This window comes from Tachysurus vachellii, chromosome 9 (assembly GCF_030014155.1).
Source record: "Tachysurus vachellii isolate PV-2020 chromosome 9, HZAU_Pvac_v1, whole genome shotgun sequence".
Classification (NCBI taxonomy): domain Eukaryota; kingdom Metazoa; phylum Chordata; class Actinopteri; order Siluriformes; family Bagridae; genus Tachysurus; species Tachysurus vachellii.
Genome location: NC_083468.1, coordinates 17,389,326 through 17,406,349, shown reverse-complemented (window position 1 = coordinate 17,406,349; position 17,024 = coordinate 17,389,326). Strand labels below are relative to the sequence as shown.

At 39.5% G+C, this 17,024-nt stretch overlaps 1 protein-coding gene across 2 annotated transcripts in view; it reads right to left on the bottom strand.

The window, feature by feature from the left end:
* zfpm1 (zinc finger protein, FOG family member 1) overlaps nucleotides 1–17,024 on the bottom strand; it is a 68,594-nt gene that overhangs the window by 8,137 nt on the left and 43,433 nt on the right. The window contains exon 4 of one of the 2 annotated variants that reach the window (XM_060878014.1): nucleotides 6,789–6,922. The exons of the other annotated variant lie outside the window; for it this stretch is intronic. Coding sequence (XP_060733997.1) covers nucleotides 6,789–6,922 — 134 coding nt within the window. The remainder of the gene's footprint in view (nucleotides 1–6,788; nucleotides 6,923–17,024) is intronic. 2 annotated transcript variants of the gene reach the window in all.

The following is a 17,024-nucleotide window of genomic DNA, read 5'->3' as shown; positions in this document are numbered from 1 at the left end:
CTCTTTCAGCTGGATAATGCATCCTGCCACACTGCAGAAAGACTTCAGGAATAGGTTGAGGAACATGGCAAAGGTTCAATGTGTTCACTTGGCCCCCAAATTCCCCAGATCTCAAGCTACTTTGATGTGCTTTACAAACAACTCCAATCTATGGCGGACCCACCTCACAACATAAGACTTAACAGGCCTGCAGTTAACGTCTTTGTACCAGATACCAAGAGGACCTGCATAATATTAGGCAGGTGGTTCAATTGGCTGATCTGTGTATAATGTAATCAAGATACCTGCTACGAAGAGTCAGGTCTGTACTACTTAATGGTCTGAATCTCTATTCACCACACCTGATGCTGTTCTCATACTGCCAGTCTCTTAGCAATAGAACCTACCCCTTGCAATCCTCTGTTAATAAATGTCACTGATATAATGGCAAAAGTGTTTATTGTCAGGAATTTCCATCCAAGAAGAGTGGATCAAAAAAAAATTTAAAATCTAGTGCTTCAAGCCACTAGTGGCCCTTCTACTTACACTAGATGGCAGTAGTTCCTCAAAGCCTGTTACAGTATCAGGAGCGTCACACTCACTTTTTTGAACTGCACAAGAACAGTTAAGCAGCTGCTCCTGCGGGTGCTTCGGTCCACATATCCCTGTCATCCTACCACACATTAAAGACTAGCGAATATGAAAGACATCTCTTCAGCATAGAAGCCAAGGATGAAAGGAACCAAGAGTCAGGGCAGTGAGATGAGACAGCAAGCCATGGAGGACAGCTGAAGGGTTTCTTTCTAAATCTGTCTGTTCTTGCCTGAAGATATGGTCCGTATTGTATTTCATGAGGAACTAGTGCTGATAAGGAGATAGGGCTCCTTTTGTTTTAATTTGAAACCCAATGCCGGAGCCGTCTGTGCCATAAGTGCTGCGTGCTTCTGCTAATTTGTTTCAGACTCATTTAACACGACTCGACTTTGGGCTGCACAAAAGGAGAGGGCAGTGTGTTCAGCCACCCTTTGTGACTCAACACGCATGGCCACACCTGTTCACAGATTACACACGTTCATTCACAAGCTTTCGTTCACTCTCATACACTCACTTACACAAAGCAGAGAAATTTATTATGCAATTGCTTTCTCAAATACTTCAGATCATGGCAAAATATCAGGCTTAATGTCTGCTGTTGAATTCAATCAATAACTAACTTTTCAAAATTGTAAATATATAAAACCTGATTTTAAAACTACAACCATTTTACTCCAACAATGAAGGGTGCTAAGGGAAGCACACAATGAAACATTCTGGCTGTTTACACTTTCCTGAAGGTTTGGTATCCAACAACACTACACTGGTAACACCATAAATACTACAGAATTGAAATGATTTGGATTTGGAGCTTAATAATTTATAAATATTTTTTCCTGAAAAAAAAAAAAAAATCATAAATACCTTGATACAAAAATACAAATACACAATACAAATAGACACTAAACAACACTAAACAATTCATTATGATACAACCTTAGTACCAAGCATCTATGTTGCTGTAAATCATTCAATCTGTCTTTTAAAAAAAAAATCATAATAAAGAATGTGATTTCATCTTTCATTTAATCTTTTATTAGTATATAGTTATGTAGTATGTGTAAGAGCCAGTGTATTGAGTAAGGTGTTTTTCAAGAAAAGCTGAGAATAGCTACAGCTATGGTGCAAAGTTACTAGAAGGAAGGAGTATATGATACAGGATTAAAAGTCAGATTTAGGTGACAATACTGTGTCACATGCTCTATTTCTATTGATCATTTACTCTTTTATACATTTTCCCTTTATATCTCCCTACTCCTTTGTTCTCTCTCTTAAATCAGTTCATTTATGTCAACAAGCATCCATACAGAGTAATAAGGACCAGAAATGAATAATGACAATAATAATAATAATAATTGTTATTAATCTTCTCTCTCTGCTCTAAGCTCTTCAATGAGAGTCTTTGAGGTGCATTCTAAGCCGCCTCGTCCGAGTCCCAGTGCCTCATGAATATTAATCCCGGCTTTAATCTGCTTGATTCCCGCACTGCTGCCACCCCGATGATAGCCAATCTAATTATTTGGTCTGATATTAAGCAGCAACCCTGCCACACACACATACCCACATATTATCAAGAAAATAGAAGCACCTTCACTACACGCACATGCACAGGCACACACACACACCTACCTTACCTTCCTTATGAAGACTTTCTATTCACAGAAACAGTAATGCAGCTAATTAATACTATGCCAACACCTAAATATAGTCATAAACTCAACCTCAATGACCAAAAAGAATCTTATTCAGTATTTATTTATTTTGATTATTTTTAAGCTAAAAACATAAGTGTTTTCTTCTTGGAGACCAGCAAAATATTCCAAAAACATGTACACCCAAGCAAATACATATGATCACTAGCTATGCACATACAACAAACTATTATCCCTCACAAAAATACCTTTACACTGAAAAGTTTCATGCAAATGACAGGGCTGATTTCGTTTCTCTATTCTCCCGGAGAAATGCACATGAAATCCCTCTTCTCTTCCCTGCAATCATTTCAGATCAATCCAGTTTTGAATTTAAGTGTTGGTGACTGAAAAATTGGATTCAGATGTGTATCTATTTTAGAAGATGCTTAATTTTTACATTCAAACTGCACTTCTTCTACATTTTTTTTATGAATTTACAAATGTTATTATTGTTACTTGAAAGTATACAACTATTTGAATGCATTCACATGCATCCACAGATCTCAAAGTTTTCGCAGATTTTATAAACCATAAAAACTGAAGTTTAAGTTGTTGATGTTTACTTTGATTTCTTATGCTACTTGAAATCTTATCTTCACTCAAGAATTTTTAAATTTAGAGTGACAACACACAATAAGGCAGAATCCCAAATTGCTCACTAGTCTTATAAACTTTGTAAGCTTTGTACAACTATACACTATAGGTCCATTAGAACAACTTCTAAAATTGTTCTGCTTTTGATAAATGTGTCAAAATTAATATTTTTTGCACTGACATGAATTCTGATATTTTTGTGACAACAGTAATATGGACAGTGTTTATGGCTTTGAAATAAGGATTTTGAACACGTTAAAAATTCACAGCAATGTCTTTTCAGACCCCACTTTAGACAATCGGAAAAGGTGCATAATCAAGACCCGGCTCATTGTCACTTCTCTTCTTCTCTATTTTTCTATGCTCTGGAACATTATCTCTTCATTTAATCCACTCCTCATCTATCCCTAGCCCTCTTTTTATGCACCGACACACTCTTTGTCTCCATCTCCTTCTCACTATCTATTCCTATCCCGTATCTCTCCGCACATCCCTTTCTCACCCCCCTTTCTCTCAGCCTCCACTCTCCCTCTGTCTGCCCCCTCTCTATCTCTCCGCTACAGGAAATGGTTTCTTTCCCAGCAGGGGGGTGGAGAAGGGTGCACACTGTCCCAAACAAAGAGGTCAGTGTGTGAATCCTCCAAAAATACAGAGAAGAAAAGGAAGGAAGATAATAATCAGAAAGCTTCTCTCATCCGCCTCACACACACACACACACACACACACACACACACACACACACACACACACACACACACACACGCACACGGTTTTCTCCCTTTCTCTACTTTCACTGTCCCGCATATACATACATTAAATGTAACCATATGTGTTCTCTCTCACACACACACAGACACACATTTGTACCTACAAACACACGCTCACGCGACCATCTGAGCGACCATCACTTATCTCTCCAAGAAAACAAAAAATTTGATCGGCTCCATGCAAACAACATAAAAATATAAAACTGTTGATACTTAAAACGGATGAGATAAGAGACTAGAAAACGAGGCACTCTTGGAAAGCAGGCTCCTAAACTGCCGGAGATGAGGTTCAGAGGTTTTCCCTCATCTCCCCACCTCTCTCTCTCTACCGCTCTCTCCCTTTCACTTTCCTGACAGACTTCAGGCATAGCACAGTTAGATCATCAACTATTCAACACATACTGTAAGAAGCCCCTCTTCTCTCCCCCCTCCTTCTTCAGGCACTCTTCCTTGTAATTTTGCCATCAGTTATCCTCCAAGTGTTTTTCTCCAGCATTTCATTTTTTCCTATGCTCAGCATTCCTCGACTTTCTCTCTCCTCCATTCTTTGGGCTACCCAGCATTATCCCTATTGTCCTGCCACTGGCGTAGTAGACTGATTGTAGGTACACTCTTCAGGATGCCCTCTCAATACCACACATGATGTTCTTTTCCAACCGGATGCAGCCTGGTATGCTTTTCCCTCGATCACTGAACAGATAATTGAGAGAAAATATAATTGAAAGTATTCATGCATCGCTTTCAGCAAAAAGCTTGGGCACTGAGGGGTGACCCTCTGAGACACTCTACTGGCTGATGTAGATAGACTATAGTGATAGAATGCATGGTAAACAAACCCTATCAGAATGAGTGCAAGACAGCGAGAAAGAGGTGGAAAGTGTGAGGGCACCTCACCTTCACACGCCCTTCGTGGGGTGGAGGCTGTTGAGAAAAGTGCAGAGCCCCAAAAAAGTGCTGAAGAGAGGTGGGTGGTACTGCTTATCAGAGCAGTTCTCCTGGAGAGATTATTGGAGGATTAGGGGAGATGCTTGTTTCTAAAACATGATGAAAAGACGCTTGGCACGAGATAAGACTTTGAACTCCAAACTCTTCATCAATGCACCTTCGGGCAGTGTTTTTTTTTTCTTTCTTTTTTCTGCAAAGCAGTAAGCATGGCAATGACGAGGAAACAAAAGCTACCTGTTTGCTGAAGTTGCTCATCACTCATTAATATTTTGTATTTCTGTCTGGGCCAGGAGCTTCTACAGTGCTGGTGTGGCCTTAGCCTGCAGGCACAGTCAGTCTTTCTCTTTGTAAGGTTTGAGGTTAGATATGCTGGGTCTTAGCTCACATTCAAAATCCAGTCATTATTAGAAAATAGACTAAATGCTAGACTTGCAAATTCTACAGTAGTACCCAAATATATAAATGTTCATGGAACATACTACATAATAATCACATTTGTTCATGACAGAAACACACTAAACACAAGTTTTCAATATTTAAAATAAAACTGGGGGAAAAAAAGGCCCAGAGTTCCTCTGGTTTCTTTGTTGTCTTGTGAAAAACTGTTAAAACACTTAAATATATTTTCTTAAATATAATGGTATATAACTCTGTACAAGAAATATAAATAATGTATTTTATATTATTGAAATAAAGTTTTAACTATTTCAGAGAGCAGAATTCTTCTTGGACAAGAATATGAACAGCAATATGTTACATGGTATCCATAGAGCAAGCATTCATTTGTACGAGCAAAATACTGCTGATAGCTTACTAGAGCCGGGCATAGGAAAGGCAAATTTGTAGAGTGAGTGTAAAGCACATAGGTTAGGCAGTGATGCCAGGTCAGGACTTTCACCTTACACTGGTGCTGAAGCTGCCACAAAGCTAAACACTTCTTCTACGTTAGAGCTGCTTCAAACCAGATCACTCAGCTTTAACTGACCACTTATGCAAGTCCTGCAGCACAAACAGGCTTATAGGGGGTGATGGAGGCTGTGCTATATTTTGCAATAAAGGAATAAAAAGTCCAACATGCTTTTAACATAAAAAAAAAATACACAGCAAAGAGTGTATGATTTCGTCGTGTGCATTATCACTTGCTCGTGTTCGGCTTAACCCTTAGACTGTGTGTGTACATTGTTTGAGTGTGAGTGAGTGCCTTGGCTCAGAAGAACTGGCCCTGACCCTCTGTGACCCCCTCAGTCTAAGCCTCGGACAGCCAAGTAGGAGGATATGGAGGGACAGCGAGTGAACCAGGAATGTGCGATTCTCCGGACGTTATCTTGTGCAGATACACACTCCTTCGGTTCGCAGATAGTGCTGTGTAAGAGGGAGAGCCGATGTGATAGAATACGAATGTGAAAGTTCCGAACTGAAAATCATCAACAAAGCCCTGCTTCGATAACAAGGTTTGAGGAAGGGAGGGAGGGAATGAGAAAGAGATTAAGAAGAGGAGGAGGAGGTGGTGAAGGAAAGGTGGAGGGAGGGGGTACGGACCTAGAAATCCTGATAATAAATGAAATCTTAGAAATGAGAGACTATCAAGGCGAAATCAATCATTGAGGTTTGTTGTCCAGGAGGATGGCGCCATGCGGAGATAAAAGAGAAGCGTCCGTCTGGTGGGGGGAAGCGATGAAGCAGCCAATCACACACAGGGTTCAGCCAACAAACCCACACCGCTCAGAGAAAAAAAAGGAGGCGAGTTTATTCGACAAGACATCAAAAACCCAAATTTGCATACACCCTTATGCATCTATTCTCTTTCCCTGCTTATTAGGATAGTGTAAATTATATCTCTTCCACAGTAATATCTGATTCATGTATTTAAAAAATTTACATTAAAATAAAGTTGTTTTTTTTAATGAACCACACATTAATGTGTAATTTATTTTTTTTCTATCTCTTAAGCCTGGATCTTTGTTAATATTTTTGTGTGTGAATGATGAAAGAGGGAACGTCTACAGCGTGTTATCTCTACATGTTCAACTATTTGGCCAGACATAAGAAATCTCTTAGCATCACATCACTGGATGGATTTCCAGTTCATGGCTGTAGGCTTAGTAATGTGGAAATCATGTAAAGAGAAAAGCAAACACTAACACCGCTTCCTTTTAGAAATACCCAAACACTTCCAAAAATGTAACTAAAAGCTTTTTTGACCCAGCCCAGTTACCTGATTGGATACACCATTTGCAGATTCATCTGATTGGATGCTCCCAGAGAAAGGTCCCCAGATTGTGTCCACCAACAGATCCTTGCGAGCCAGAACCTTAGAGTCCTCTTGTACATCACATAGCTTCAAATCATCTGTTTGAACACAGAAAAAACAGCAGGGAAATATGATCAGTATTGATCAAATACGATTATATTATACACAAGCACCCCAAGATATAGACGCCTAAAAAGAAGTCAAAGCTTTTGTTCCCAAGTGATGCAACAGAAAAGCCTACTCTATCACCAGTTAGTTGTAATGGTGCCATGTCCGGGAATCAAGGGACCAAAAAATGCCATAGTTTCTGGGTTGTAGGAATGGCATTCTCTCTCCATCACCTGTCAATCACACTGTCACTAACCAATCACATCTGTCTGTTAGCTTATGTATGGTGAAGACCACAGATGGTGGGGCTGTCTCAGGGTTTTACACAGAACCATGACACAAAATGAGCAGCAGTTTGAAAAGATACATTTGGCTTGTCTCTGAGAAAGCACATGTTAGCCTTCACCCTCCACAGTTATTAGCTGTTGTATAATAGAGGAGAGCTGGTTAGTGTTTAGGGAATTGGCAGGTGACCAAATTCATGGGGAAAATGTGGGAAAAGGTACAGAAATCAAAGAGTAAGTGTAAGGAAAGCAAAGCTTTAACTAACTACTGGGTGTTGATTCACTGAGCTTTTTAAAAATTAAATAATATTAATCAAGTGGTCTTAATTTCACTTTGTATAACTGTTTATCTTCTGATACGTTTCTCATAAAGACAGATGATAAAGACTGAAGCCTTTCAAATACAAACTGAACGCTTTAATGTACAATGCAATTCAATTACCTTGAGAGAAGAAAAAGTCCAAAACTGTAACATCATCATCATAATCATTATCATCATCATGTCTTGCTATTATTTACATTTAACTCCAAGCTTTACTCCGCTTACTGTTTCACAAAATCTAAAAACAATGTTTTGAATTTCTTTATCTGTGGCCTCGGTACAATGTAGAACCTTATGGCAATCTAACAAATCTGTGATTGTACTGCTTCAACTTCCAAGAGAAATGTACCACCTTTCTTCTGAACATCCTTTACTTCTGGTCATCTGTCAAATTTTCTTTTATTTTATTTTAAATGGCATTTTCTAGCTCTTTAGAAGGTATTATTACAATTAAATCATACAATTCATACAATGTTTAGGAATATTAATATAATTTATCATATGTAATAAATTTACTAACATATTTATTGAGATCATTTAGATTGGTTTAATAAAAGTAATGCTTTCTGTTCTGTCATATCATCCCAGAAATTCTTTGCAGAGGAACTCTGTAAGAAAATATTTCACTGCTGTCTGGACCACTAGGTGGAGCCTGGTGTTTAGTCAGAATCAAGAGTAAACTTGGAAAAAGGGGCCAAAACAAAAAGAACTTTTGTACTTCCTGTGACAGATAAGTGCAAAACCGGGATAGGAGTCAAGGCTTTGCTGATTCACAGATGCATGCCTGACACAGGAACAGACAAGAGCACCACACATAGATATGACAATTCTTAGAAACTCCCACATGCAAAAATCACACACTCGGTTTTAGTACAGTCAAGCTACCAGTAAACCCAATTACACACTATGACAATACCCAGTCTGTGTTTTCAAAGTAATTCTTTTTGCATGGCATGGAGTGGCACTTTAATTTCAGCCAACTAATTCTACCTTGGTTCTTCTCCCAACTTACACACTATACGAACACACACACATACACCTACAGGTCTCTCTATGGTTCAGTCTCACTTTCACAGGTCGGCCTAAAGTGCAGAGGATGATAAGAGTGTTTGGCTAACACTCTCCTTGTCAAAACACTCATCTATCTTCCCTGTATCTGTCCCCACCAGAGAACAAAAGACAAATGCTGATAAAATGGTTTTCCCACAACCAAAACCTAGAGAAAAATGGAGGGAGAAATGGAGGGCACATCATAGATGGAAGTGAAGAGGTATGAAATCTATGTGACAAAGACCTGGTTAGGACGCACACGGACAAGAGAGGGAGAAGGTATGGGAGAAAGACAGATGAGAAGAACACTATCCACATAGCATTACTAAATGAGAGAGATAGGAATAGGTCAGCCCGGCCATGCTAAAGCGGGTTGGTCATTAACCAGGCTTGTCATTAGCCATCAGAGATTGTGCTGCTATCAACAGTCTAAAAGTCCAGTGTCCACGCTTGCTATCACCCCAGCAGCCCAGAAATCAAGGAGGTCTATCAGGGTGCCCTAATCTTAGCATCAGTGCCAGAGTCGAACCTCACATGACCCCATAATCCTCATGTGGTGCAAAACAACTAGGAAAAAACACAGCTGTTCAAGTTTAACATTCTATATAGCAAGGGGATATTTGGTTTGATCAGTTTCAGCGAATGAATAAACTACTAAAGAACTACTAAAGATATTTACATCACCAGAATACCAACCTTAACATCTCACTCTTGGCTAATGACCATAACACTTTACTTCTAAAGACCTGATCTCCTTATCATCACGACCTCACCGATCTCCCACACAATGCTTGGCCAAGTCCTCTGATATCGGCCCTCTGTCCAGCCTTAGCAACACCCTGCAATAACCTCCCCAGCCTTATCAATGTGATTGTGTGACCAATGCCCAAAAACTGCATACTGGCCTTATCAATAGCAATGAGTCCACACAGCTCTTATCAATACTGCTCCACACTGGTAGTGTCCACACAAACCCTTATCAATAGCCCAAGCACCTGGCTGGCTTGAATGCTATAAAACAGCTCCATCATTAATGAAATAAGTAATGTTGGCCACCTGGAGAGAAGGGAATAGAAGAGGAGAAAAGAGGAGAGAGGCAAATAGAGGATGCACACACAATTGACTGGAATTCCTGGCAGACATGGCTGTCAAACTTGGCCTGATCTGACTGCAGCACCCCAGACTCCAGTTTCAGTGGCTAGAACGCTAATGCCACAGCCAGACAAGTACACAGGTGACAACCCATCATGGTTCTTACGGCAATGTTCTTGCCACAAGTATTATCAAATCACAGAAATTGGCCAATGCTGAGAAAAAAAGAGGAAGAGAGCATATAACATCCTACAACCAGCTCATAAAATGGTTTCAACATGTGTGTGATCACATACCTGAGGGGAAGAGGCAAGAGAACAGCTACTTACCATGTTCCAAAGTTTCCAAAGAATAGCAGAATATGCTCTTGAGCTCTACAAGCTTGTGGCCAGCAGTGGATGGAACGGCCAAGCACTGAAAGGAACTTTTCCTCAATGTCTAAACCATAGAAGATGTCCTGTCATTATGAAACAGTCCCTAATTGATCTTCACCCACCCAAGAGGGGTGAGAGAGGTGGTCCCTCAGGGAGAAATCTGTCCATCAGAATCCTTGCACCAAAGATGCACAACACTCAACGAGGGAGAAAGGGTTACACAATGCAGAGTTTTTAGTGTTTCTACTGCAGCAGGTTTGAACACTTCTTTGTGCAGTACCCCTTCTGTAACAACTGCACACAAGCCAAGATCCCTGCTAGCGGGTAAGTTCCTGCCTCTGCCCACACCGAAGCAACCAACCCCTCAGAATCCCACAGGCACACCATCATGCTGGATATCATCAACCACTGCCCAATCAGCCCACAGCCTTTGTAACATTTGAGATATTATTTAAATCACATATTCTGGTATTTTGGGATTTCCAGAGGACAACATCAGTGATGGATGGTTTTGTCACAGTGAACAGTTTTGGAAAGACACCCATCTTTCATCCCCCCAAAAAACAATGAGAAAGCTGACCAGGATGAAGCGAATCCTCTATGCTCTCAGCTGGGAAACAATCTTGCTCACCACCAAAGACTTTGCACAAACGTAAGTCACAGTTATTTTAGCAGATTCAAGATCCTGAAACAAATCACTGAAGCCACCTACAGTACATGCCAGGACATCAGCATTTAGCACCATCAATCCATGGCTTACTCTGTCAGGTCATCTCCATCAACAAGCTTAGTTTTCCAGACCATACTGCTGTCTACAGACATGGCTGCCCCAACCTTCTCTTCAGAGAACCCACTACTGCTATTTCGATTCCAATCATTGGATTTCATGTGTTCATGAAATCATGTGTTCCCAATCACCCCACCACACTGTTTTTTTAACCTTTTTGCAAGCACGACCTACTTTTCAAAATGACAATATTTTGTGACCCACCCAAACCCCAAGCCTTATCCTAAATGTTAGATGGATAAACATCAATAAAAACTTTAATGTTTTGGAGTACACACTCAGTAGAATACTTGGGCTTGAATGGGATGCAGTCCAGTTGTGGCTGAGTAGGACTGAGGAAAAGACACAAACTCTTTTCAACCACAAGTCTGTCTCTATACATGTACTTGTTCTGATGAGGACTATAAACAAGAAGCCCATGAAACGTCTTCTAATCGACAGTTAATTACTTATATCATGTCTATGCTAGGTGGTTCTATTAGGTGAGTGTATTTCATTAAATCAAAGCTTTCCCACAACCATCTTGATTCAGCTTTACATCCCACAGGTTAAGAACTGCTGCCCTACCATATAAAAGAGGCTCTCACACCACACACATTGTACAGTAACACTTAGCTTGTTTCTACACCTAAACTTGCTAAGCCTTTTGCTTCCATGATCACTGCTCTGGTTTTGATCCGGTTTGTCTTCTAGTATTCAAATATTGATAATTCTCTGTGTATAAAGTTTCCTGATCAGCTGACCATTGCCTGTTATTGACCTTGACTTATTTTTATTGATTTGGATCTTTCTGTCAGTCTCAAAAAACGACTAACTGCATAAACACATACCTGCCCATATACATAAATCCTTATCTCATAGAGAACAGCTACAAATCTGCATGTTATCCAAACCTGATCTTGTTAACTGTCATTTTCCTAGAGGATCCTGAATGAAAGAAACTCAGCTCTGTTTCTGATCATGAGCTACATAATAGGGATTGAAAAAGCTAAAATCACATGTTCAGCATTGTGGGAAGCCTAGAGTGAAATTAAATCCACTGTAAAACCTCAGCACCATGACCATAAAAGCAAACTATTATTCATTATCCTCTGCATCACAAAACCTACATATAACAACTCAACATTGTCACACTTGGACTATAAATTTAAGAGGAAATATTGACTACATTAAAGAGCATGCTTGAACAACTCTGCCTCACTGGTATGGTCCCCACACTCCTCCAGCTACATGATCTTCCCTATCACGACTAATTGATTTTTAAAAAGACTATTGTTGATATCAAACGAGCGGATCAGTGTGCGGCCATTGATTTTTTGACAAAGTACAACAGGAAATCTTTATCTGAGACGCACTACGACCCCGCACTAATAGGTGGGGTTTAACCTCTGCTGAGCAACAAACACAATGCTTTTCATAGAGTGTGTGTGGAAGGGTGTGTGTGCTTGTATATTAATCCTCAATAAGTCTAAGAATAAATCCAAAAAATTAAAAGTATTTTACCTTTAAATGTATAGTTCAAAGTGGTATGTAAGAAGGCACCTGTGCTGGAGCGTTTGTATTTCAGATAAGCCAACAATCCCATTTCACCAGTTAACCCACTTTGTGCGCACACAAACACACACACACACACACACACACACACACACACACACAAGCCCTAAGCAGAGTCAAAACATTCAGTTTAAAAAGATACAAATTTCTGGGATATGCACAATACACTCACCATCATGGCATCATTTCCATTTTGCTGTCTATTGCCAGACAGAGATAAGACACCTGCATTGCCACGCAGATGAGCTTCAACAGAACTTTATCATTGACATTTACTACTGTTTACACAACTAATTTCTCTTAACTGTACTTCTGAACCTTTATCAGCCCAGCACAAGGCCTGGAAAAGAGCACATGCCAAACATGTAGAAGAGCCAATATGTGAGCAAGGAGAATGATAAACCTGACACACAAATGAAAAGCCGAAATAGTGCAGCGGTGAGGTGACGTTAAGAAACAAATAAGGATTCTGCAATCTGCATGTTCAAAATCCAATAGAGAGAAAAGTAACTATGAAGTGGCAGGAAGATAGACAGCCTCTAAATCTGTGATGAGCAAAACAGTTTACTAGATTATTTTCCTTGGACGGGAAATGTTTAGGTAATTGTTACCAACAGGGGGCGACATACATCACATACTCATCAAAGGGTTTGGCAAAATTATGGCAACATAACACTACATAAGTAGTGAACAATATATAGAGACCTCATTAACAGCTCCGAAGCAGCCTTTTTGTAATATTGTTACATGCTGTGACTTTCTTCAAATTTCATCATCATGTTCACCATTTTGAAAAAGAAAATGGAGTGCTTTGGCCTCCTTATAAAAAAATTACTTTCAGATGCAGAAGAAAAATGACATTATAAATGATATTATTTGAGAAACCAAATGTTGCATTCACATTATGATAAATTATGACTCAGGAAACAAGCTATGGCAGTTCTGTGTTTAAACTATTGCTTAATAATATAGGTACTGGCCAGTGTTTAAAGTAAATAACATAATGTAAATTCTGTTCTGCAATGTTTTCTGCAGAACAGAATGTTTTTCTGTTTTAAAACATTTCATACATGTCACATCACTGATTATAATTAATTTTCTGCAGAAAATGTCCTCTTTGTGGTGTTTGTTAACTAAAACTGTCCTCAAAATTTTGCTACCAAGTGTTTTCTTTTCAGACTGGAACATAAAGGCTCTCTAAAAATAATGCGGCTGAAAATAATGAGGCCAAAATACACTTTGTCTAAGCAAGTCAAAATAAATATGATGGCTGATTCTGCAAGAAGCCTTTCACTGTTATGCATGTTGACTTATTGTATGCATGGTCATTAAGTTGCACTTTTCATTTAGCTTAATGTGTTCTGCTTATCATGCTGAAATGGAGCATCTGTAGCATTAAAAAAAGAAATCAACCGACAGGATAAATGTGCTTTAGAATCGATGAGTGTGGAACTATTCTCATCTTTTTGAGAAATTATTTAGGTCTGTATAATGCCCTGCATTTTATTTATATATATATATTTATATTATATTATATATATTTATATTATATTATATATATATATATATATATATATATACATATACATACACACACATACACACAAACTCACCGGCCACTTTATTAGGTACACCTTACTAGTACCGGTGTGGTCTTCTGCTGCTGTAGCCCATCCGCCTCAAGGTTCGACGTGTTGTGCGTTCAGAGATGCTCTTCTGCATACCTCGGTTGTAACGAGTGGTTATTTGAGTTACTGTTGCCTTTCTATCAGCTCGAACCAGTCTGGCCATTCTCCTCTGACCTCTGGCATCAACAAGGCATTTGCGCCCACAGAACTGCCGCTCACTGGATATTTTCTCTTTTTCCGACCATTCTCTGTAAACCCTAGAGATGGTGCGTGAAAATCCCAGTAGATCAGCAGTTTCTGAAATACTCAGACCAGCCCGTCTGGCACCAACAACCATGCCACGTTCAAAGTCACTTAAATCACCTTTCTTGCCCATTCTGATGCCGGTTTGAACTGCAGCAGATTGTCTTGACCATGTCTACATGCCTAAATGCATTGAGTTGCTGCCATGTGATTGGTTGATTAGAAATTTGCGTTAACGAGCAGTTGGACAGGTGTACCTAATAAAGTGGCCGGTGAGTGTGTGTGTGTGTGTGTGTGTGTGTGTGTGTGTGTGTGTGTGTGTGTATATATAAAATATATATATATATATATATATATATATATATATATATATATATATATATATATATATATATATATATATATATATATAAAATATGTGGTGCAAACCTTGCCAGGGTGTGTGTGTTTGCTAAGCCTCGCTCTCTCTGTCCTCTATGACTGTTACCCTCTCATAAATCGAAAGTGAAGACCTTCCAGAAACTCCTCCTGATTATCACACATAAATTAATTAGAAAATGTTTCTTGACATTCTCGGTGCATAGGCAGGGGAAAAAAGACTCAGGCAAAAGCACAAAATTAATTGTACGGTATGTGACTTTGATAATTAATTCAATAATTATTTCATGTCTACTTTAGCGACTCCTTCTGGCTTTAAATAGGTCGTTTTAATAATAGTGTCAAGTGAATTTAGATTTTATTAAAAAAAGAAAGCAAGCATCACCGAGACTACACTATAGCTCCTGGTTTTATAATTAACAGAAAAATGCACTAATTAAAAATGCTTTTCAGATGAGTAATCTACAGAAGTGGTTGACACAGAGGGACATCCTGGAACAATAAGAACAAAACCGTCTTTGCTATTTTTCTTGCTCTTTTTTTCTTGAGTATCAAGTCTTCAGCATGTAGTGACTTAAAAGCACACACTATTTGTGGAGAGACTCTAAGTTCAAATTCAGGTTGTGTGACATCCCTGTAAAATAATGACAATAATGCACCCATAATACATTAGAGTGGTGCTGAAGATCCTGAGTTTGCCTTCTACACACCCACACACCCACACCCACACACACATATACACACATATACACACACAATAATGGGAAGTTGGTGGAGGAGAGATAGAAGGCTGGAAGAGTCAAAGCTAAACTGAAACATGGAGCAGGAAAGAACAGGAAGTGGCAGAAAGGCTTAGGCATCTGATAGGATGGCGATCGAAGTGGCAGTATCCAGGTCACATGGTGCAGGCAGTGTGATAAACGCCGCTCTAGATTACACACCACACCTCTCAATCATCAGCACGATACCCGTGTAACACACAGAGCAGGAGCTGAGGATAAGAGTAAGGGGATAAGGGCATGTTTCCTAACTTTTCAATCATTGTGTGAATGATGTGTGTACTGTACATGGATACAGCCAGACGCACAAGGCAAGTTCTCAAACTCACAAATCTACTCACATCAAACTCTCAAGGCGTTTCCTGTGACATATATTAAATTGTCGTTACACTTCACTTTCAACCACTTACATCCAACAACTAACCGCAGTTACTCTACAATGCAGGTGTGTGTGGAACAGAAGCCAAAAAAAGTGAATAATGATTTACTCAAACAGTTCGTCACCAAAAAACTGTGGAAAATATCAGCCAATATACTGTAGCTGACAACTTACACCAGGACTGTTATACATGAATCAAACACACCCAAACACACAAAACAAGATTTTGGCTGTGCATCCATTTAATTTTCTAACTATAGCTTGGCTAAGCTAAAAAAGAATTGGATGGAGTTAATTAATTTTGCATACAGTGGAATTTGTATGAGGTTGTGGTTATGTGACACACACTTCTCAGAGGTGTTTTATTAGACTATGTGAAACTGATTCTGTCTTTATTCCGTCAGAGCTTTTCCATCAGTATATACAACAACAGCTAAGAAACTATTTCATGGGAACGTCAAGGGTTCCAAAATTTCAAAGAGTTTATAGTCACAGTCTGAAGTCTGTAACATGACAGAAAATTATAGTATAATCGATCCTCTAAATAGTGTGTACAATGACAACAGTGCTTTTATTGGGCCAGGAATGTTTATAAGATGAAGTGGATGGGGAAAAGGAGGCAGCGAGAGAGAGAGAGAGAGAGAGATAGAGAGAGAGGGAGAGAGAGAGAAGATTACAGATTGACCTGGGCTGTGGTGTGAGACAGCAGAGATGCCAGGTTTTGGGGTTGGTACGGTGTGTTGCGTGTGTGTGTGTGTGTTTGTGTGTTCGCAGGAGGAGCAGGGAAAAAAGGACAGGGGTTAACGGTCTGACGTTGAGCCGCCTCTGTTCAAGCCCAGATAACAGCTCCGTCTGAGCCCCTCACACCGCCGCACAACCACAGCCACCTCTCAGGAAGAAATAAAGACAGATTGAAGAGAAGGAGATGATAAAACCTGACAACTAACTGAAAACCATAAAACTTCCCACAGGCCTCCATGCAACACTGGTTCTGTCATTTTAGAGGCATGATTCTACTACCAAGACACATTCCCACCCACACAACCATTAAGAAACAGCAACATACATAAGAAAGTACGGTGAACTCAAATGCACTTGGATTTTTTTTTACTCTTTTATCCCACCCACCTCAAACGATCTCTCGCTTACCACACAGCTTCTCACAGAAGATTGTGTTAGCTTTATTCTCTCCCTCTCTTCAACAGAAGCAAACTAAACTAAA